The sequence below is a fragment of the Alligator sinensis genome, unplaced genomic scaffold (assembly GCF_000455745.1).
Source record: "Alligator sinensis unplaced genomic scaffold, ASM45574v1 scaffold760_1, whole genome shotgun sequence".
Classification (NCBI taxonomy): Eukaryota; Metazoa; Chordata; order Crocodylia; family Alligatoridae; genus Alligator; species Alligator sinensis.
Window position 1 is genome coordinate 213481 of NW_005841989.1, and position 23120 is coordinate 236600.

General features: G+C 45.2%; 1 protein-coding gene across 13 annotated transcripts in view; it reads right to left on the minus strand.

Moving 5' to 3' along the window:
- Positions 1-22472, minus strand: part of KCNJ5 (potassium voltage-gated channel subfamily J member 5) — a 38011-nt gene extending 15539 nt beyond the window's left edge. For 2 of the 13 annotated variants that reach the window (XM_025201287.1, XM_025201299.1), the window contains exons 1-4: positions 22023-22472; positions 19659-19756; positions 14979-15063; positions 10362-11308 (exon numbers count right to left, since the gene is read on the minus strand). In XM_025201287.1, the coding sequence (XP_025057072.1) occupies positions 10362-11301 (940 nt within the window). In that variant the 5' untranslated portion in view covers positions 11302-11308; positions 14979-15063; positions 19659-19756; positions 22023-22472. Of the gene's footprint in view, positions 1-10361; positions 11309-13940; positions 14045-14429; positions 14516-14978; positions 15168-15704; positions 15756-19658; positions 19757-22022 lie in introns of all 13 variants that reach the window. The other 11 variants (XM_025201292.1, XM_025201293.1, XM_025201290.1 and 8 more) reach the window with 11 other exon arrangements.
- Between the last annotated feature and the right edge of the window lie 648 nt (positions 22473-23120).

The window sequence follows — 23120 nt, forward strand, 5'->3', positions numbered from 1 at the left end:
TGTGCTAGCTTCTATGCCCTCTTGTGCATCATGAAATGAACTGTTTAGCTCCAATTAACTATACCTGTCCCCACCTGTTGTTGGCTATTAGTGTCAGACAGGGGCTACCAAGGGCACAATTTGGCTCGTAGCACATGTAGCTCTGGTAGATATGTGAGAAGGAAATAATTAAGTGTTGCTAAATTAAATGTCTGGGTTTTTATGGGAGACTAAAAGGTGTCAGACACTCACAGCCAGATTTTTAAAGAAACCTAGGCATCAAAATGCAGAGACGTCTAAAAACGCCTTAAATTCGTGGGAGTTACTTGTCTATGTGCATTTGAAAATGTCAGCAAGTGCATTGTTGAAGCCTAAATATCTTTAACAATCAAACTTAAAATAGGAGCTCACTTAGGTTCCTTTGAATCCCAAACATCTTTTTTTTCTCATTTTGTAACGCAGGTGAATTTGCTGTGCAATCTCTAAGACAGTATGAACTTGAAGCCCCATTATGCCATTTTTGAAACATGACTTTTCCCATCCAGACTAACTGGCAAGTTTTTATTCATAAGCTGCTATGCAAACTCAAAATAGACAATTTTTTAATAGCCCTGACTGCATATGCCCTCTCCAAATGCCAAGCCACCCATATAATACATTTTGCAGCTGAGACTCAGCTAGAAAAAGGATTTCAAGTAACTTGGGGCTAACTTCCTGACTCTTCTAATTCCAAATATTATCCTCCTCAAAAGAAAGCAGAGCGTCAAAAAGTCATTCACATATCTAGCAAAAGTGAGCTGCTCCCACTGACAGACACAAGGGTTGTTCTCAGACCCAGGTGTAATCCAGCTCCTATTGATTAGCTGATATCACAAAAAATGACAAAAAATCATCATCAGAGTGGCCATTAATAGGCAGTCTTAGCAAAGATACCAAGTACCATCTGGGACAGTGGGCCGGGGTGAAGTCTGTTAACTATCTGTCTAAGAGGAAGGGAATTGCAATTAGATGTCTCCCATGGTGCACACTTAAAGTCTCCTATCTTCCTCCTTCTCCCCCATGCTGTTTCTTTTGTCCCACTCTGCTCTGCATTACACTGAGCTTTCTCCTGTTTTCCCTGTCCTCTTGATCTGTTGATCTGTGCTTCAGCAGTCCACAAAGTCCTACTGCTCCTTCCTCTCCCCTGAGCTCTGCTTCCTCACTCAGAGGCACGGGCCCAGGGCTGCTCTGGAGTTTTTCATGTCTTGCATCACATCCAGCTGAAGCACTGACCCTAGATAAATGGGTTACAGATGACAGGATCATAGGAAAGTAGGGCTGGAAGGGACCTCACAAAGTCATCTGCTTCTCGCTCAAGGCAGGACCATCCCTGACTAAACCATCTCAGCCAAGTGCCTGTCTAACCTGCTCTTGAAAACTTCCAAGGGTGCCATTTTCACAATTACTCTAGGCAGCCTGTTCCAATGCTTGACCACCCTCAAAGTCAGAAACTTCCTCCTAATCTCTAACCTAAATTTCCCCTGCTGCAGATTGAGGCCATTGCTCCTAATCCTGTCCCCTACAGCCACAGAGTTCTCAACACTTTTACAATAAGAAAGGTTTTCATATTTGATATTATGTATGGATTTTTTGCATGATAAATTAAGGGTCAGCTCATGAGTTCTAAGCCAGCACAAAAAAGATCATGGGGTTAAAGTAGAAAGCTAAAATGCGGGTGATGAGAGTAGAAAACTAGTGACTGTCCTGTGGTAAACAGGATCAGCTATGTCATGAATTGGAATAAAAATGGAAATGGGACCATTCTCCAGCACTATTTATGTGAAAAGATTTATTTTGGTGGAAGGGGGGAATGTGTGGAAGGAGTCTAGACCCAGAGCTGCAATTTAGCCAGGTGACAGTTTTAAAGGTCAAATCTTAATTGCAGCTTAGATTTCCGCCTCCCTGAGTTTTCAGGACTTTGTAGACAGGTTTTTAAATCCAGGACTCCTCTCCTACATTCCTTGTCAATCTTTACAGACACACAGCCTGGTGACTTGATCTCATTACAAATCTATTGATTAAAACCTTTTAAGGCACACTCCTGAGGAGCAGGGATCAAAAGCCATGGTGCAACCCATGGAGCTCCAGATGACTCTTCAAGCTCCGAGTATCAAGCTGGGGTAGATTTTGGTGCCAGGCATTAGAGGGAGACATGATCACATATGCTAAGCTGGCATGGTGAACTCTCCCCACTGGTAGACAAGCTTGCCCTGAGTATCTGAGGTTCACAGGAGTTCAAGTCCCATCTGGGTTGCCAGTCTGTAATGAGTCTGAGCCACATGCATGTGTACATGTTGGGGATCAGCAGGGGAAGAACTCTGTAACCTTTGCCAGAAGCACAGTCCTTGGATATGCTGTGCATGCCCTGGTTAGTCTTCCTTTAATTTTGAGGTTGAAGTGGAAACACTGCCCTGGCCAGGTGTCTCCCTAGCCTATTACACAAAAGTTGTTCAAAAAGCTATCTTAGCTTCTGAATCAGACCATGGCTCCACCTGACATCTGTCTGGCTTTAAATTAAGTGAAAATGGTTTGTCCAATTCCATCTTTTGGTCTTGACAGCAGACGCATGGCTGTCTCCTGGGACTGGAATAATTACTTTCGGTAGATCTTTGCTCTTTTATGTCATTACACTCTGGTCTGTGCAGTCCCTCCGGGAGAGAGGCCCATTTATAACGCAAATGGATTCCTCTGCTATGCTTTTAATTTTGAGGTTCTTATTGATAATGACTTCCTTTTGCACATCATTAGCAGTGGCTAAGCATTTGTAAAAGGAAGCACTATGTAAAGCTGCAGAGAATCTGTTCGAGTAGGATTTGCTGGTGTCAGCTTGCAGTGGTGAACAAGGCCTTGGGCAAATAAGGGACTGCTAGATATTAACCTCCCATCTCAGAATAGGACTTCCTTCAATGTAGATCACTTTGGCTACAAAGCAAGCTTCTATTACACCCTGTCTGCAAAGTTTTTTGTAACAACCGAGAGCTGACGGTCTAGGTGGGATTAGATTCTCCACTATAGTATTTTACATTGGGTAACTCTACTGACACTAATGGAGTAACATCACTGGCATACATGACCATGCCGTCTAGAAGTCCAGTTAAAAACTACTCTTTATTACTAGAAGTCTAGTTAGAAGCTGTGTTGCTGTACAGCACAGTTGTACCTGCCCTACACACAGCCGTGCATTATATGCTCCTAATCCAACAGACTAGATATGGTCCTAAAACAAAGTCTTCAATTCAGACTCTCATGATCTTTGGGAATTTTCATATACAAATTGTTCACATCTGCAGAATTTGCTGCCAGTAAAAATTAGACACAGGCATGCACAGTAATAAGGCCACACTGCTGTAATGTAACCTATCTAGAGCTGCCCACAAGCTCTGCCTGGACGTTTTAGGTATTGTCCACCTGATGACTGAGGTTAGGTACTGGAATTTGTCTGCACTGGCTTTGTATTTCCTTCCAAGGTGTTGCTGGGAATCATTACATCCATGGTTAATCTGTGACATGGTGATTTGAGAGATCATCTCCCTCTACACTTTGTTGCAGTGGCATAACTAGCGTGGGATGACCAAGATAGCTGAAAGAAATGGCAATCATGTCAGTGGTGCAGGAGCAACAAGAAATCACCACTGTCCCTGTGCCCTGGGCACCTGGCCACATTGCTACGCTGCTGCCCTGCTGCCTCAGTTGAGTGGCTCAGCAAAAGATCTGTTATCAGATCCTGGGATAAATGAGGGCTGGAAGGGACCTCAGGAGGTCACATCTAGTCCAACCCCCTGCTCAAAGCAGGACCAGCCCCAACTAGTCTAGATGGGTCTTAAAAATCTCCAAGAGTGGACTTCCCACCACCTCTCTGGGTAACCTGTTTTAGTGTTTTACTACCCTCCTAGTGAGGAAATTCTTCCTAATATCTAACCTAAACTTCCCTTGCTGCAGTTTGAGATGGTTGCTCCTTGTTCTGTCATCTGCCACCGCTGAGAACTGTCTCACTCCATCCTCTTTCAAATCCTCCTTCAGGTAGATGAAGGCTGCTATTAAATCCCCGCTCAGTTTCCTCTTTTCTAGACTAAATAAGCCCAGTTCCCTCAGGCTTTCCTCATAAGTCATGTCCTCCAGCCCCCTCACCATTGTTGTCACCCTCTGTTGGACTCTCTCCAATTTGTCCACATCTTTTCTGTAGTGGGAGGCCCAAAACTGAACATATTATTCAGCACTGCCCATCCACTTCTGGAGTAGAGGGAAATAATCGCTTCCCTTGCCCTACTGGCAACACACCTACCAATGCAGCCCAGGATGCCGTCAGTCTTCTTGGCAACAGGAGCACACTGTTGACTCATATTCAGTTTATTGTCCACTGTGACCCACAGGTCCTCTTCTGCAGAGCTGCTGCCCAGCCAGTCAGCCCCCAGCCTGTCCCAGTGCATGGGATTGTTCTGTCCTAAGTACAAATACAGGACTTTTTACTTTTCCTTGTTGAATCTCATGAGATTCATTTTGGCCCAATCCTCCAGCCTGTCTAGGTCACTCTAAATCCTAGCCCTACCCTCCAGCGTATCTAATACTTTCACCTGCAAAATTGCTGAGGGTGCACTCTATGCCACCTTCCACATCACTGATGAAGACATTGAACAAAACCAGCCCCAGGATTGACCCCACTTGATCAGTCCACTTGATACCAGCTGCCAACTAGACATCGAGCCATTGACTATTACTCTCCGAGTCTCATGCTTCAGCCAGTTTTTTATCCATCTTACAGTCCATTCATCCAGCCCATACTTCCTTAGCTTGCCCACAAGCATGTTGTGGGAGACCGTATCAAAAGCTTTGCTAAAATCAAGGTATACCACATCCACTGGTCTCCCTGAATTTGCGGAGCCAGTCATCTCATCATAGACAGCAATCAGGTTGATCAGGCATGACTTGCCCTTGGTGAATCCATGCTGACTGATCCTAATCACCTTCTTCTCCTCCAAGTGCTTAGAAAGGGATTCCTTGTGGATCTGCTCCATGATTTTTCCAGGGACTGAGGTGAGGCTGACTGCTCTGTAGTTCCCTGGATCCTCCTTTTTGCCTTTCTTAAATAAGTGCACTTTGTTTGCCCTTTTCCAATTATCCGGGGCCTCTCCTGATCACCATGAGTTTTCAAAATGAAGGCCAATGGCTCTGCAGTCATATCAGCCAATTCCCTCAGCATCTTCAGGTGCATCCCATCCAGCCCCATGGACTTGTATACATCCAGCTTTTCTAAATAGTCCCTACCCTGTTTTTTCACCACTGTTGGCTGCCCACCTCCTCCCCAAACTGTGCTGCCCGGTGCAGTAGTCTGGAAGCTGACCTTGCCTGTGAAGACTGAGGTGAAAAAGGCATTGAGCACTTCAGCCTTTTCTGCATCCTCTGTCCCAAGGTTGCCTCCCCCATTCAGTAAGGGACTCACACTTTTCCTGATCTTCCTCTTGCTACCAGCATACTTGTAGAAACCCTTCTTGTTACCCTTCACATCCCTTGCTATTCTGCCTTTTGAGCTCCTGAAACATATTTGCAGCTGGCATAACCTGCTGTAGCTCCATTGAAACGCTGCTGATTATGGTAGCTGGGGATCTGGCTTTCTGTAGGAGCATCTGTGTTAAAGCCTGCTCTGATACAGACCAGCCCCACCAGGCTCTCCAGTCTTGGGATTTGCCAGGGCCGGAAGAGGGCATGGCTCAGTCATCTGTATTAGGGTTTGATTTATCAAATTAAATTAAATTGCATTCCACCTGCTCTGTCCATTGTGTTACTCCTGACAATGTGATGGCAAGATCATAGATATTTCTGGAGGCAGAAGAATTGGTTCTTTAATGGTGGTTAGTTTCAGATAAGTTGGGTTTTCCACCCCATAAATTTTGCATGTAACGTCCCAGCTGGTATGGCAAAGGCTGTTTCAAGGTTCAGTAATAACTGAGCTCCCTATGCAAGCACTGCTGGTAAGAAGTGATATTAACAGTGGGAGATGGCTAGAGTCAGTGCAGCTGGAGAGAGTCATCCCTTGGTGCTCAGGTTAATAAAGAGGCCTCTGGTGCTTCAGGGAACATCTGTACAGGTCCTTTCAGGAATTAAAAACAACATCTCTGGCTTTACAGTCTCTTTGTATGGCTGAAATCTGTAAATACCAAGAGGCAGATCTATCTGTGAAGTACAGTATAAGTATGGCAGCTGTCCTGGATGCAGAGCTCCTAGCCATGGCTTCTAGACAGAACCTCCCTTGCTCCTGAAATGACCCTGCTCTGTGGCTCCAAAGTCACCGAGACTCAGCTGCCTCTCGCTGCCTCCCAGCTGGGGGGGCTTTCCTGAGCCAACTCTGTGTTCTCCAGTTGGGACTGAATTCCCGAAGCCTCACACTACTGTCTGACTTGGCAGTGCCTTCCTGTTTCTTCCCCATCCAAGAGATCCCACTGGGAAGAGTCCTGGTTGCTAGACCCACTCCACAGAGCACAGGAAGGCCTGCCTCTCAAAACCACCCACAAAGAGCTTTAGAGACTGCAGCACCCAATGAAAGCATGGCAGGGATTCCCCACTTAAACTGGGGCACAGAGAGCTTATATTGCTTGCCAAAGGTTACAAGGACACAGAGCCAAAGAGATGGGCTAGGGACAGAAGTAGCGCATAAACCGGTTTAAGTGTTCAGAAATTGGTTTAAATCTGTAACAGAACAGAAGTTCAGTGCACATAAACCAGTTTCAAAAAGGCTGAAACTGGTTTAAGATAAACCTGGTTGAATGTAGTATCAGACTCAACTGATTTGGGTTAAACTGGTTTATGAAAACTTCTGTCCCAGACCCCTTCCTGGTTCAAGTTAAATCATAATCCCCCAGCATCCCAGCATCCTTTACAGCCCTAGGCTGGGCTGGAGGACTGACGGCTGGCTGACAGTCCAGTCTACAGGGGGAGGATTGCCCCCCCTTACCAGCAAAACTTGGCTGGGGTCTGGGGCCAGGGTGGGGAGTTAAACACCCCTTCCCCTGCTCAAACTTACCGCTGGCTGCAACTGTGGACTACAAATCCAAGAGGTACCTGGAAGCAGGAAGAGGAAGTGCTGAGCAACCCTGCAGAGTCCTGCTGTTGTGATTCTGTTCTGCAAATCCCAGAGACCACAGGAAGAGCAAGTGAACACACAGCCAGAGAGCCATGCTCTAGCATCCCCTGGCTTCTGGCCTGAGCCACTGCAGGCATGTGGCTGCATTTTCCTGAATCATTTCCTGTTCACTTCTGTGTCAATTTAATCTGTGCATCTTCAACTATCCTGCAAAGACTGAATTGATTCAGCCTTAAGCTTTTTGACTGTCTATACCTGGAGGGTTGGAGGTGGGGAGACGGGAGGATGGGACACAGAGAGGGGGACAACAGCTTTTGGACAGCTAAAAAATCTGTTCTGAGGGGATGTTATGCACCCAAGATGCCACTCCATCCTGCTGTGCTTGGGACCATGCCCCAGGGGTACAATCACTCAGCCAGGGAGGGGCTGGTCTGAGTTGCAAGATGAAGTGTTGATTCAGTGGGTTCCAGGAGAGCCATTGCTGGCAGGGCTCCCTGGAGACTGTACTCCTTGATCAGCTTCCCTCCTTGCTCACAATTTTTTGGAAGCAGTATTGCCTTCCATCGCCACAAAGGATCTCCTTGTAAACTAAGCCTGAGAACAAACCTGCTGGTGAAGTGGGTCAGCAACACCCTCCAAGTCCTGTAGATATGGAAACTGAGACACAGAAGGGCACAGGTTCTTGTTCAAGGTCACACAGCAGATCCCTGGCAGAAGCAAGGAGTCTGGCCACCACCCCTGCCCTAGCATGACAGCTCAGCTCAGCTCAGCTCAGCTGGGAAGGCCCACTGCCCAGGCAGGACACTGGTATATACCGCAGAAGCACAGCTGGCACAGGAGAGAGGTGCATAGGGGTCTGTAATGCACTCGGTGCTGAGAAGCATGCACTCCTGCACATAGAAATGCCTGCTGCATTTGAAGGGCTGGTAAAACCCTGCTGTTTAGCAGGGCTGATCTGGCTAAAGAACATATCTGTGATATGTTCTTTAGCCATATCTTTGGAGATCCTTGATAGGGCCCCTTTAAGAGTGCTTTTACTTTGATGTATTTCTGTTTCTAGAACTATTTCCCCTGTGATCCCCCTTTTCTACCTTGCACGCCCCCTGGAAAGGGCTATAGTGGAAGCCAAGGGGTGAGGACTACTTCAAACCAGCTACTTTCACAACTGACCCCGTCAGACAGATATCACAGCTGACCTTCTGGATTACCTCTGTAGATTTTCTCTTCACTCAATAGGCAACAGAGAGAATCTACCTTAAATTAACTCACCGACTTACACTGCTGTGGGAGAACACAATCTGGACCATAATGGCTCCATTATATGTGGAGTAATGGCCACAGGGAACTAGGGAGATTGCAGGTTCTAGCTCTGAATGAGGCTGCCAACTCTTGAGACTGTCAGGAAACTTGTAATATCTGATTTTTCCTTCTTAAATCATGGAGTAGTGTGAGTCTATGAGACTTTCAACTTTAAAAAAAAAAAAAAGCTGAACTTAATTTCTAAGTTTCTAGCTCTCGGATTTTCACAAAACAACTTGAAAATGTGACTCAAGCTCACCCAAAAAGTTAAAAGAAAACCTTCACAGACATAGAAGTAATAAAAAAAAAAAGGATTATTAAAAAGAAAGCAACTCACTGTGTTTATGCCAATGCCAGGATTTTTGAATGTTTGGGGCTAGTAATACCGTTGACCATGGGGAGGACACTGAAAAGAGTCCACACCTCAGATTAATTCTCTTTTTGGAGTGACTTAAAAAAAGACTTTCATCTGAGTTTTCAGGACTATTATTTTGGACAAGGAGATCACAGAGCTAGAAGAGTGAGCTTGCGTCTCATATAACTATACATTGCAAGTCACTTCCCTTCACTCAACACTCGTTTCTTTGGTTTCTCTTCCCAGTATTCGGAGAGTTTTGTGAATTTTCCAGCTTGTAGAAATTGTGTCCCTCTCATTCTGTTGAGGGGCCAACATTTTCAAAACCAACTGGGTGTTATAGGGATGTGATCTCCAGAGAGACAGTGCTCAGCCCTCTTGAAAATTAGGCTCCTTTTTAGGTGTTTCAAGCTGGACACCCTAAACTGACTAGCCATGAGATGAGACTGATGAAACCTGTCTCTTGCCTGCCTTTCTGCACCCTTTCCAAAGTCCCCTGAGAAAGTCAGCACTGCAGATTTGGTACCACTTATTCATGTACAATGAGACTTTGGCATGGAAAGCAAACTTGGCCAGCCATATATCACCTAACATAACTGTTACATAGCATTTTTATGCTGTTCAATGGTAGTTGCATTCCCCCCAGAGGTGGCTGTGTTGCTGTGGTAGGAAAATTAATCTATTTGCCATCCCTGATCTGCACCGAGGGGTTATTTTATTCAGAATGTGTGATGAAGTTTGTGAGAAGGTCTGATATCCTGTCACACACATGTAGTATGTCATGAGATACACTATGTATATGCAAATAAATAAACGTTAGCATATGCTGACATTTTTTACTATTAACTTTGGCATAAAGCGACTCACCCAGAACTCCCATTTTTAAATAGAGCAAGAAACAAGACTGGAGCCTCATCTCAAGCTCCCAAATCCAAACCACTCTGAACTCATGTTCAAAATCTGGATCCAGATCTGGACGTTATGGATATTGGGCTCCTTCTTTCATTAGGCCATTTGGGGTGAATGCAGAACTGATAGTTTCCTTCTCTGTTTTCCCTCCTGCTTCCCTCCAGTTCACTTCTGAGTGGCCTAAGCAATATTTCCAGAGTGTCTCCCTAGAGCCTATTCCAGTTTTAACTAGTTCTCGCTAACTAGAATATTTACATTGATATTCCATTTTCATCTGGTCACCAACCCCCACCGAACTTCAGCTAGAAACCCATTGTTACAACTTTCTCATAATTATACTTTCCACAAATGGGAACGTCAATATGATATTGAGACCTTTAGTCTGGCTATGTTGGGGAAAACATGCAGCAAATATCCACCCTCCGTGCTCTCAACTCAGCGTGGTGACTGAAGGTAGAGGAGCCACATCCAAGCAGCAACAATGAAGTGACACTTAATATAGTTCAGTTATAGCCTGTTTTAAATATGGGAAAGAACTGGGACAGTTGTTGAGCCACTTGGGCTATATGAGACTCCAGTGTTTCATATGGACCACCCACAAGAGGGGAACAAAGACCCACATGATGTTAGTCTCAGTGATATCAGCAAACATGGACTTTCAGTGCCCTCTTTGCTCCCTGCTACTTGCTTTTAGTAAAGCCTTACCTGTTGCTTCAACCATCCCTTCCAAGATGACCACAATTTCGAACTCTTCCTTCTCCAGCTGGGCACGTGACATCTCCCAGAAGGGGCTCTTCTCATTAATCTCATGTGAGATGATGAGTGGTGACACCAAGAACAGCCTGTCATCCCCAGTGTCGAAGCCCACATTGATGTCTGTTTGGTTCAAGGGGATAAACTCCCCTTCTTTGGTCTGTTTGGACTTAATCAGCTTGGCTCTAATGGACGCCTCGACGATGTGTGAATTCCGGAGGTCCCCAACCCGGAACATTAGACAGAGCTTCTCATCCCTCACGGAAATCACAGCATTGTTGGAAAACATGAGGGTCTCAGCTCTCTTCTTTGGTTGGCTGATCTTGACAAACATGCACCCCACCATGAACGCATTGACTATGGAGCCCAGGATAGCCTGTATCAGGAGCAGTACAATGCCCTCAGGGCACTTCTCGGTGATGACCCGATAGCCGTACCCAATGGTTGTCTCGGTTTCAATGGAAAACAGAAATGCAGAGACAAATCCACTGAGATTTTCCACACAAGGAATCCAGTTCTCATCTTCAAGATGGTTCAGGTCTCCTCGGATGTAGGCAATAAGCCACCAAATGAAGCCAAAAAATAACCAAGTGATGGTATAGACCATGGTGAAGACAAGAAGGTTAAAACGCCATTTGAGGTCCACCAGTGTAGTAAAGAGGTCACTAAGGTACCGGTAGGTTTCTTGGACATTTCCATGGTGCACGTTGCACTTGCCACTTTTCTCCATGTACCGCTGGCGTGGCTTCTTGACTTCGGGTGCCAGGAGGCGAGTTCGGTCGGTGGCAATAGGGACAAAGTCTCGCGGTTGTTTATGCATCTTCTTGGACTCCCTGGATGTGACTCCAATATCCATGTCCTGGTCCATGAAGATCCTAGAGTCTCCAGCCATGGTTTGCCTAGGGGAGGGAAAGAAAAATAAAGATTAAGATACCAGGAAAAGAACGTCAGATAAAAACAGTGCTGTTTTAGCAAGTGAGCTGCTATGACTGATTATATAAAGGGGTGTTAAGATGCTGTGTAACATTACTGTATTGAAAGGCTTTGTCCCAAAGTGATTCAGTGCTGGGACAAAGTTCATCCTACTTCTGAAAAACTTTCCAGTAGGGCCATTTCCTCTCTTCTAACATTATATCTGGATGCCTCTTTGGAAGGCCAAAGAATGGCACCTAACTATTAAACATCTTTATGGTGACACTGGTTGGCTAGGATGCTGAAAAAAGCAGGGATGTTAAACAGTTTCTTAGAATGAATTGGCTCTCCAAAAAGCAAAGACTTTAGTAATACTGCTTAAGCCAATACTGGAAAAAGCATTCAGGTAAGACAGTGAGGTACATGGTCCTAGAAGTGATACAGAATACAACAGAATTGGGGTCCTGTCTGCATGTGTCTTGCTATTGATTTAATTCCTCAACATTTTTCAAAGCTCCTTAGGCACATTTTATGCAAGGCTAAGGCTTTGCAAGTAGGCTGGGAACTCTAAATACCTTGACCGAGAGTTTCAAAAAGGTCTTGTGATTTCTGATGCCTAACTTTCCAGGTGCTCCAGTTGAGAGGGCTTCAAGGAATTTGATTTACAGAAACTGCTCAAGAGTCAATCTCTGTAAATCAGGAATGCTCTAAGGCATCTTATCTTAAATCAGGAGATACTTTGGAAAATTTGTCTCCTTCGATCTCTACTAAAAGCCCATGTGTTTTGTACAAAACCATTCTAGCCAATTACAAACAAACAGCACAAAACTAGATGAGTGCTGATAGCTCTTGTCTGGTTACACGATAACATCCTCTTTACTAAGCCAAAGGTTTTTAAAAGCCTGACATAGATAATGCATTATTTTTTTACAGAACATATTTGTTCTATTGAAAAATCAAGAATCTGGTCTTTGAACTCGGCGCAGAGAAAGAGTCTCCTGTGGGGAGCTGCCTAAGAAGCCTTCAGTGTATCAAAGGCAATGCTCTCTATGGTGCACACTCTCTGCAGTGTCCTTAGCAAATCCTATTAAAACCTAACCAAGTCTATTACCATTCTCTCTGTCTTTAATCTTCTTATGCATCTGTGAATGGGAAGAGGTGCAGAGATACAATTAAGAGCATCTTGGGAAAGACAAAGCTTAAGGCTGTGCAAAGTGGCTTCATCTTTTTAGGATTAAAAACCATTAAAGGTGGGTGGGAACGAAGCAGAAACAGATAAACATATATATAAGGCTGTGAATTTTTGTTTCTGCTATAGCCAGGTCTGGCAAACAGTAGGGAATTACCCTTTGTATTAAAGCTATAGAAGTCATTTACAGATCATTACTTCCAATGAAGGAGCCTGGGATTATTGCTAGAACCGTATTTTCTGTCTTATTCCAGTATGGATGCCAGTGACCAACCCATCCTCTTAGTCATGATGGCAACATGCCTTTGGTGTTAACACATGAGACTGAGAATCTAGGCAGACTCTGTTGCTGATCACATCATCACGGCTCCCTCTGCAGAGTGCTTCCTATGCAAGGGCCATGTCACACAGTACACTTAGGACATGTTAACTGCACTTAAAATGTCAGCATTGCACATTCAAGCAGTAAAACACATGCTAAATGTAGCAATATCTCCAGATTGTACTACCTAACATGTGTTCAGCCATCATTGAACTGCTCCACAGAGATAATACGAATTCAAGACTCCAGTGCATCGTGGGGGCTGGGACCGACAATCAGCTGATTGTTGCTCTCAGTCCCAGCACTGCTTTGGAGCCAATTCAAGACTACAGGCAGCAGAGACCTGGCTTGGCCTGTGGATTCAGCAGCAAGTGTGGATCCAGCAGCAAGAGACTGCTGGATCTCTTCTGGGCTTGGCTCCCCATGCCTCCTTCTACCTGTGGCCAGCCAGCAGCAGAGACCTGGTTCGCCCAGTTTGCCCCAGCATGCCAGAGGCAGGTACTCCCAGGCTGAGCAGTACTGGGCACGCAGTGGGGAAGGTGCAGACTCCGGGCATAGGGATTGCACATCCTCATGGGTAGACATGCAAGCTGCCTGGTGCTGGGGTCAGGGTCAGGGGTGGGAGTGGGGCCACAGTCAGCTCCAACCCTACCCAGATTGAGCTGAGGTCACAGTAAACATTACTGAGCAACTGCTTGTAACACATTCTGACTTTTAATACAGCACAGTGATGCTGACTACGATCTAAATAGAACGTGCTAAGTGTCCCATGTGATGAGGCCCAAGAGAAGGAGGATATCAAAAAGAGAAGTAAAGATTGAGAAGAGAAAAACTGGTCCTGCAGCTACAGTCAGTGGACAGCAGGCCCAGATCTCCTTTGCTTCTGCATGCACCAAATGACCCATTTCACAGCCTGCAAGGGGTGTCCAGCCTGGTGTAGGATCAAGTGCATGGGTGGGTAACAGGACAACTGGAGGGGAAAGGAAGGGGCTGGCTTTAATGGCAGTGTCAAAGGGTCTGGCAGTGAATAGGAATATAGAAGTGGCAATTATATCCTTTCTTGTCTGAAAGAGAATGACCAGATATGGCATGCTGCCATGTACTGTACTTAGCTACGCAGCATTCAGTCTTGTTTTCTGTAGCCTGCACCTTCAAATCTCTTCAAACTCTGGGCTTGATTCTCCATGGCCTGCAGCATGTGTCCACTGATAGCTGGGCAAAGTGGGTATAAAATGTTGCAAAATCACAATGGTGGAGTTTTACTGTCACCGCTCCCAGGTGTAGGTCTGCAGAGAACACACCCTGTATATGCAGTTAGGGGCAGCCCCTCCACTCACTTCAGTAGTGATAAGAACGGGGGGAGACTATGTCCTTCTTTCTCCCGGAGACTTCAGTTTGTCCATTTCACTATGTATAAAATTAATTAATTCAGACCAAAGGTTCTGAACATTTATATGTGTGGAAAGATGTAAAAAAAACTAAACCACAACACAAGCAGCAAAAAGAACAAGTAACCATTTTATAGGTAAGTTTGGAATGATTTCATTAAAACAAAAAAAAACACCTTCCTGACCTGTATTAAAGTTGATATTTTTACCTGTAAAAGATTCATGTGATGCTACATTCTGCTTTTGGTGGCACTCTGGAAACGAGTCAAGATACCCAGATCTGAGCTATGAGATGCTGTACCACGCAGTACAGACAAGAATAAAATAGGATCAAAGAAATCAAAAGATCAAAATCCCTGGAACTCTGACTCCTGACAAACAGCCTGGAGAGACTTCATGCTAATGGCAGTGCATTGAAACCTGCCTTAAGCAAACCGTTTGAGGGACAGGCAGAAATCAGCTGCCTAGTTCTTTAACTACAGGTTAAGTGAAATTATCCCAGAAACCTTGGGGAGACTTCAAAAATGATCCCTTCATGCAAAGAGGGTGGTACCTATTACAGAGTAACTTTCCTGTCACTTTCACTGTAATTAGAACTTGTCCTACTATTTAATCTTAATTTCCCCTGTTGCAATTTAAATCTCTGCTTGTGATTAATGAAGATAATTGATCACAGGCTTCATAATGAAGGGGATTACGTCCTCTTCTTAAGAGATACAGCATGATCTAGTATTCAAAGTGGGAGTCAATACACTAACCTGGTTTCTGTTCCTGATTCTGTCGGTAACTTTCTTGTCAACTTGAGCAAATCACTTCTCTTCGGAGTGCCTCAATTCCCCATCTCTAAAATGAGGGATATTGAGATTTACATTGTCCTTGAGATTTTAGGCACAGAATAAATCCAGGAACCTGCTTTGTCATTAGAGGTCTGAATGTCCCAGGTTACTCTATCACAGACAACACAGAGCAAAAAAGGAGTAGAGATATGAGAGTTTGAGGTTCTGCTTTATCACACATACAGCGATCCCCACCATGCACACATGCTTCCTGGCTAATGGAAATGATGTGCAAGCATCCAAAGGAAAATAAGCCTTTAGTCTGTGTCTCACTGTCCTTCCTTCGTAAATAGATCTATGGATGGCCACAGCCTCTGACAGTCACACGGACCATGCTGTTTCACTGGCATTTACCGTCTGTGATTACACAAGGCCAGGATAATAAAAATGCCACTTTGGCACAGAGCTGCTTGTTCCCTTTGGACAGGCTGCTGCGAGCTGCTGCAGAAGGAGCTGTGAGACAGTGCATTATCAATTTTACAAAAAGGCCTTTTATCAGGCTTCTCTGTATCACTCAGCTTTCACCCAGATGCCAGACGCAGGGGTGAGCTGTGATATGGAGGGAAGGGCTCTCAGAGTTGACATCCAACCCAATGGCTGTAGCTGAACGATGGGCACTGTTTTAAAGGGGTTGCTTTTAACCCTTACCTGCCATGGTTAACAGGCCTCCTGCTCCCCCCACACCTACATAGGAGTGTGCTGCAAACACCACAAAAAGAGAAGTGAGAAAGTATGCTTTTCTTAGAACAGTGATTTTTTTTCTTATGAAGAATTTAGGTCAAATGCTGATCTTGGTGCAAGGAAGATTTCACTGCTCCCTGAAGTCTCACAGGTCTAGGATGCTGGCACGAGGTTCAGAGCGGGGTTTAGTCCTCACCTCTGAAACACAGATTGCCTGCGTGACCAGGAGTAAATCTCTTAATTCCCCTCGCTATCAACTGGGGATGATAATACTGCCCTTATTCCACCTTTTATTCTGTCTTGTCGATAGGAAAAAATAAATTCTTTGGTCCACTTTCTTTCTACGCATTTGAAGAGTGATGGACGCAGTGGGAACTTAAGCACGGCGATGAAATGATTTGTGCTATAATATTAACAATAACGTGGTCATGGTGTTATGTGGGGATGTGAAGTGCTGCGAAGGTGGAAGAAAAATGCAAATAAATTGTTTTCCTCACTTTATTGTAATGGGCAGGCAAATCTGTTTTGCTTTAACACACACCGCATACCTCTGTGCCCCCAGCACACACCGTTCAGAGCTTTTTGCCACCATTGTGCCTTCAGTGACTGATTTTCCCAAGCAGCAGCTGGTACGGTGTGAGCAGAATCACTGCTCTCTGCTCCAGGCAGGTTTGGGCTGCTGGGGGAAGGAGGTTGCCGTGTAAATCAGGAATGTCATGCACCGGTAATCGTATGGGATTAATCAGGGCTGGCTGAGTACTAATCCCATAGGTCTGAGCTGAGGTGTAGTGTGTTAGAGTCAGGACTGGAATATCAGGGGCAAGAGGCAGGGATGCTGCATGTGTCTGCCCTGTGCCCTTCCCTAAGCTTTAGCAGTTCCAAGTGGCAAGAGCCAGGTTGTACGAAAGAAAAGAAGGGGGATTGGGGAAGCTCAAAGCAGAGGGACAGGCAGTCATTTTGGTACGATCACAGCTGCTCCTTTCCCCGGGCCCTGCTCTCAATCTCCTGCAGCTTCCTTTCTTCTTGCATTGCATCAATTTAATTAAAATGCCTAACCGACACTTGTACGGAGCAGGTGAACGTACAAGAGAAAATAAAGTGGGCAGATTTACAGGCAAATCCACTGAAACAGAGGATCCATAGAAGGTGCCTACATAAGGATGGAGAAAAAAAATCAGTCTAAAAATGCTGTTCCCTGTCCCAATCTATTGGAAAGTGGCTGTGGGGCAGACGCTTAATGATAAACAGGGCCTTTATTTCCCCTGAGGAAGGTAGCTGTCCATCCATCCACTTATTTATAGCCTGTACTTTATTAGGATTAAACTATCCAGGGAAACTGGAGAGGATCCAGAAGTGAACAACTAAGATACTAAAGGGGCTGAAACGCAAGCCTTATGAGGGAAGACTGAAGGAACTGGGTGATTTTAGTTTTGAGGAAAGCAGATTAAGGGCGGGGGAGGAGGGGGTCTGCTAGCTGTTTTCAAAAATTTGAAGGGCTGCCATAAAGGACATTGGGCTCCCTTGCCACAGAGGGCAGGGCAAGGGGAAATGGGTTTAAAGCACGTTAAAGCAGATTTAGATTAGATCTCAAGAAAAAATTTCCTAACAGTAAGAACAGCAGGACTACAGAACAGGCAAGCTGCGGGATCTCTCATTGGAGAAACAAGAAGAGGCTGGACCAGCATCTATCCGAGATGGTTTAGTGAATCCTGCATCCACACAGGGGATCGGACTGGATGACCCTTGAGGTCCTTTCCAAACCTACAAGAATAGCTGTGCTCTGTGTGTGTGTGTGTGTGTGTGTGTGTGTGTGTGTGAGAGAGAGAGAGAGAGAGAGAGAGAGAGAGAGAGAGAGTTAGTGAGGTAGAGGCAGAGACAGACACTCAGACCCTTCTACACTTCAATTTCCCTGCCCATAAAATGGGTATATTGATAGCTACCTCTGCTGTTCAGTGGCTTAAGATCTATTGATGAAACGTGCTATTTAAGAGCGCTCTGCTATAAAAGGCAAAGCAAAAGACAAAGAAAAACTCCATAGAAGGGAAACTGCTGGCACTTTGGTGATAAACATGTGGTTCAAAACACATGACCGTCCCCCCCCCACCCCAATAATTCCTTTCCAAAGTGTAATCTCACTCAGCACCAAAGTATCAAGATTTTTTTCATTTCCTCTTTGAGCTTTCATTAACTTGGCATCATCGCTCCTCTTGCACACTGACAGCCATGACTGCTGAGCTACAATGGAATTCCTCTGGGGCTGAAGGAGATACCTACCCACGGATACACAAAAGTGGCTGATTGATGATTAGCTAGGCAGTTACCAAAGGAAGTGAGAAGCTTTGCTGCTTGCTACAGAGCTGGGTTGATGACTGCCTGTCTGTTCAGGGTTTGTTAGGCTTAGAAATATTATAACAGAGTCTTTCCAAAAATGGCTGGTAAGAAAATCTCTCTGGGCAGGAAGTTGGAATAACATGTGGGAAGACTGACTTAATGGGTAGTTGAAGTATTTCTGGCTGTTTCTTATCTGTCTATCCAGTCCCCCAAAGATACCAGGTGACCAAAGTACTAATAATCCTGAGCCCTTTTGTTCTCAATATGATATCTATTTCTGAACTACCTGAACACTTTATGGCTTTGAGTGCATTTACCTCTTGCCCCCTCAATGAGATAAGGAAATGCTCTAATTTCCATTATAGGTGGGAGAAATTTCATGATTTTTGTAATATCACCTGGGATGTCTGCAGCAAACCAGAGGCTTGAACCCAAATTTCCCAGTCCTAATCACTGGACTTTGCTCCTTCTCTTCCATTGATCTATCAAAGCAAAATATGATTCCCACCATTTCTACGTCTGGACTAAACTTTTTAAAATGTAAGCTATCGTCCTCCTGTAGGGTAGGATAACAGCATCTTTAATTATGAAGGCCCAATGACTTTACGCACACTGCCACAGCCACTGCCTGCAATCACAGCACCATGTTCTGGAAACACTTTTATTCATGGCTAAACTGGATCAGGACTGATCGATATCTGCACAAGGCAGTAAGGAAATCCCAATTGCAAGTGGAACAAGGTTGCATAGGAAGGATGTTTATTGTCCAGTAGATAGTATTTGCCCTTCATAATCATTACTGCTAATGTCCTTGTTGGTAAAACTGGGTGCATCTACTCATGTTCTTTGCTGTGGAGCTGACTAATTAGCTCCGCAGTAAAGTGCCACCATCTACATGTGCACCTGTGTTAGGGCATGGTAAATTAATGATCTCTGCTGTAGGATAATACTGTCCAGGACAAGTACTATCCTACAGTGGGGTAGTTATGTGCACCAAAACGCACATGTAGACAGTGACTGGGGCTGGCTGGGGCATGAGTGTGCTACAGTGCAGGGGTTGCCTGCTGCCTAGCCTTGCACTGTAGCATCCTCGTGCCCCAGCCAGCATCTCCACAGCACACTAAGCCAGGGAGGAGTAGTCCCAGGCTGGCAAGATAACCCCCCTCAGAGTCCCTGCTAGCCGGGGCTGCTCCACCCCGGCTCAGCAGGCTGCGGTCCTGGGTGCACATGTAAACACTGCACCCTAGAGCAATAAACTCCAGTGCAAACCATGCTGGAGTTTATTAATATGTGCTAATTGCATGTGTAAATGTACCCACTGAGTCACAGAATGACTGGTCCAAGATAAAACTATGACTCAATGGCGGATAGATTTTCTGGACTATCTTATATAGAATTTAATAGAGAATTAAACTCCTACTATAGGCAATGGGAAGTGAACCATGAAACCTGGAAGGAAGCGACCGTTCTCTATTAAATCCTACAGATTTTACAGTAATTTCTACAGAGACTTCTGTAGAGTTCCAGCTCTGATAAGGGACATACAGTTCCTTTTTCAAAAAGGTATACCAAAAATGACTTATGACTAACCTTACAAGTGTCAGGACAAACCCGCGGTTTGTGTAAATGATGGTAGCTCTTTCAGCATCAGTGGAGCTGCACTCATTTATGCCAGCAACGAACTCGGCCTGTGTAGTTTTATGTGACAGAAAATATCAATATCTTATTTTTATTGCTAAAGGGAGAAAATTCTGTTTTTATTGTGAACTTTTTTCAAAAGTGTAATATGCTAAAAAAACCAACCTAGCTAACCCCGCCCCCCCACTTGTTCTTTTTTCTTTCTGTTTACATCAACTTCATCTAGAAATGGCAGAGATTTTGAATGCATTTTTTCCAGTGGGAATTCAAGCATGAAAAAATCCCATGGAAATTACAAAATTGTGGGTGTATTAAAATATACCAAAGTTGGTCTAATAAAAAACAGAGCGGAGGAGCTCAAATGTTAATGGGAAAAAAGCTTAATTGTATTTAAACAAAAGAGAAAGACGGGAAATGCCTTACGAGATATTCTAATGACCTCAGTGAGCAGCTAAAGAATTACAAGAGTGAGAATTATTTTATAGAAAATAATGACTAGGGAGCGAGTAGATACCAAGTATGGAGATGACGGAGTGTATGCAACCTATTATAATGACGGGCTCAGTGGGAGTTCAAATACTGCAAGCAGCGGACAGGAGAATATAATTATTATAAAATAATTAACTAGGAAGTTATATTTCACAGCACTGTAAGTGGTGAGCAGTATGCCTAGGGATGCAGGGACAGGCCCAGGCTGCTGCTTGGGTAGTCTTATCTGTGTCCGTGTTATTCAGACAACAGTTGGTTCCTTCATAAAGCAAACTTGAACGTGGGGCCATTTCATCCACCCACTTTCAGGGAAATGACTTTTTCCAGGCCTAAAGCTCTCTGAAGCATCTCAGTTTCCCATACATTTGTCCTACTCCCTGTTTCTAGGGACATCTGTTGCCCTTCTGGTATGTTTGAAGGGCTGTTTGGCAGCATCAGTGCCCCATCTTCTGGTCCAATTATCTTCAGCTCATACCCCTGCTATTTATACTGTCAGAATATGGCAAGTGGAACTTGGGTAAGGGGAATCTCTACCCAGACTCAAAAGCACTAATATTCCTGCTACATGTTCAATGATTCTTGAACCCAAAGAGCAACTGAGAGACACGACAGAATCCTGCACCAGTTGGAAAATGAAAGCTGTCCCTATCCCCTTGCACTTCTGCAGGACCTTGCAACCAGAGATCTCAAAAGTCAGCTGGCCTAGGAACACCCCCATAGTCTAGGGTGGTGCTATGAAACCCATTTTACAGATGGGAGAAACTGAGGCACAAAGAAAGGAAGTGACCTAGCTAAGGTCACACAACTGGCTAGGAGCCAGGCTAGAAGTCAGACTGTGGATGTTCTGGGGCAGGGACTCTGTTCTGCTTGTGCAGTGCCTAGCACAATGGAGACCTGCTCCAGAACGTGGGCTTTCAGGCACTACCATAATACAAATAAAAAACAATTTCACTCATTACCCATGCCAGTAAAGACCAGTGGTTCTTGACATACCACTCCCTGCCAACCCCAGTCAAACCCAGGTTGCATCCAACTACTAACACTTCAGTTTCATGCTTGGATATCAGAAATGATCCCTCTGAGAACTGGCCCTGAATTGTTAAGGCTCTGCCAGATCATGAAACCCAGTTCACTGAGGAGTGACATGTGTGCAATATAAAGTTGGGACCTGGTGCCAGACCAGCACACTATCAACAACTGAGAGGAAGGACTCACAGTGTCTGTGCGAGCCATGTGGAGTGACAGCGGACACTGCACAGACACATCTTCCTCCTATCTGTCATAGGCACAAACACCAAAGAACCAATAAGGATTCCCCATGCATAAAACAGCCCAGCAGCACAACCCACTCCAATATCACCATCACCATCATCATTATAATTCGGAGCCTAAAATGTAACAACTCTTTAAATCTCAAACCAAGTATTACATGCCTTAATTTTAAATGACCTAATTGCTGATCCAGATGTAAACTCGGCATTGCTCCACCGTTTTAAGTGTTGTTCAGCTACTGTCTGTCTGTCCGATACAACCCCTATTCCCACAGTACCTCAATATTTCATGTCTCTATCCCCAAACTCCTTTGCCAGATCCAACAATGGCATGCTCATAGATCCGAATCCAGCCCGCCTTCCTAATTTGGCCCTGGCATCCTGTGGGTAGGAAAATACCAATTCACTGGCCGTCACCCTCCCAGGGTTGGGATCAGAAGCCCCATGGCTGGCTGCCCTAGTAACTTCATCACTTGTCCTCTGGCTTTCTAGGCTCTTGCTTTTCTGCAGCCAGACAAGAGTGAGAGGTGGAAAGCAAACACACAGAGTAACTTACTTGCTAACAGCCGCTCCACATCAGTCTTGTTCCCTGGCACCTTGGGGGTACTGGACGGTGACAGAGATAAGAGGTAGGTAACACAGCCACTGGAGAAGTGTCCGGTCCATGCCATCACCGGAGCACTGGAGTCTTCTCATCCCAGGCTCTCCACTCCCTCCCCAGTCCTGCCTGCTAGTACAGAACATTTGTAGAGCACTATTGATTCAAATGCACGTCCCCTGTCCCTAGCTATCCCTGGAGTTTGCTGGCTCTGACAGAGCCATCATGGTTCCCAGACCCCCGCCCTCCGGCACTACAGTGGTACTTTTGTCTGTCAAATCTCCCTCCCTCTCTTTGTTTGCTCCCTCTCTCCCTCCTGTAGTACAAATGAATTCTTGGTGTAATAAGGCTATTTAAAGGGCTCGGGTGGGGTGGGGGGAGAGAGGAGATGAGCGCATGTGATCAGGAGCATCATCTGTTCTGAATGAACAGAAAAGGGAAGGTGGCTGGAGTGAAAGCAGTGAGGGGAGGGGTTTATACTGCTGCTTTGTACAGAAAGGGCCAATGTGGGGCTGGGGGTGGGAGGAGAGGTTTGCTCCTTGCCTTGAGAGAATGCAGATGCCACTGGGCTCCCCTCCGGCTGCGTGGTCTTTGCCTCCTTGCCAGTTCTCTGCAAGTCGATTCCCCAAAAGCATAAGCATCATCATCCCACTCTGTCTGCAACCTTCTCATCTCCTCCATCCTCCTTTGTTTTGTTGTTTCTATATATTAAACCATACACGCAGATGCAGCTCTTCCAAGCAAAGGGCAGCGGGAATGCAGCAGCTGGCGAGCTGCACATTGGATTGGAAGTGTGTGTGTGTGTGTGTGTTTATGCATCTGGCTGGGTGCATGTATGTGTGTGCGTGTGTGTGTGAATGCAACAGCTGGAGAGCTGCACATCTGATTGGGAGTGTGTATGTGTGTGTGTGTGTGTGTATGTGTATGCATCTGATTGGGAGTGTGTGTATGTGTGTGTATGTGGTGTGTGTGTGTGTGCATATGTCTGCATGTATGTGTATGCATCTGATTGGGAGTGTGTGTGTGTGTTTATCTTCTTGGGAGTGTGTGTGTGTA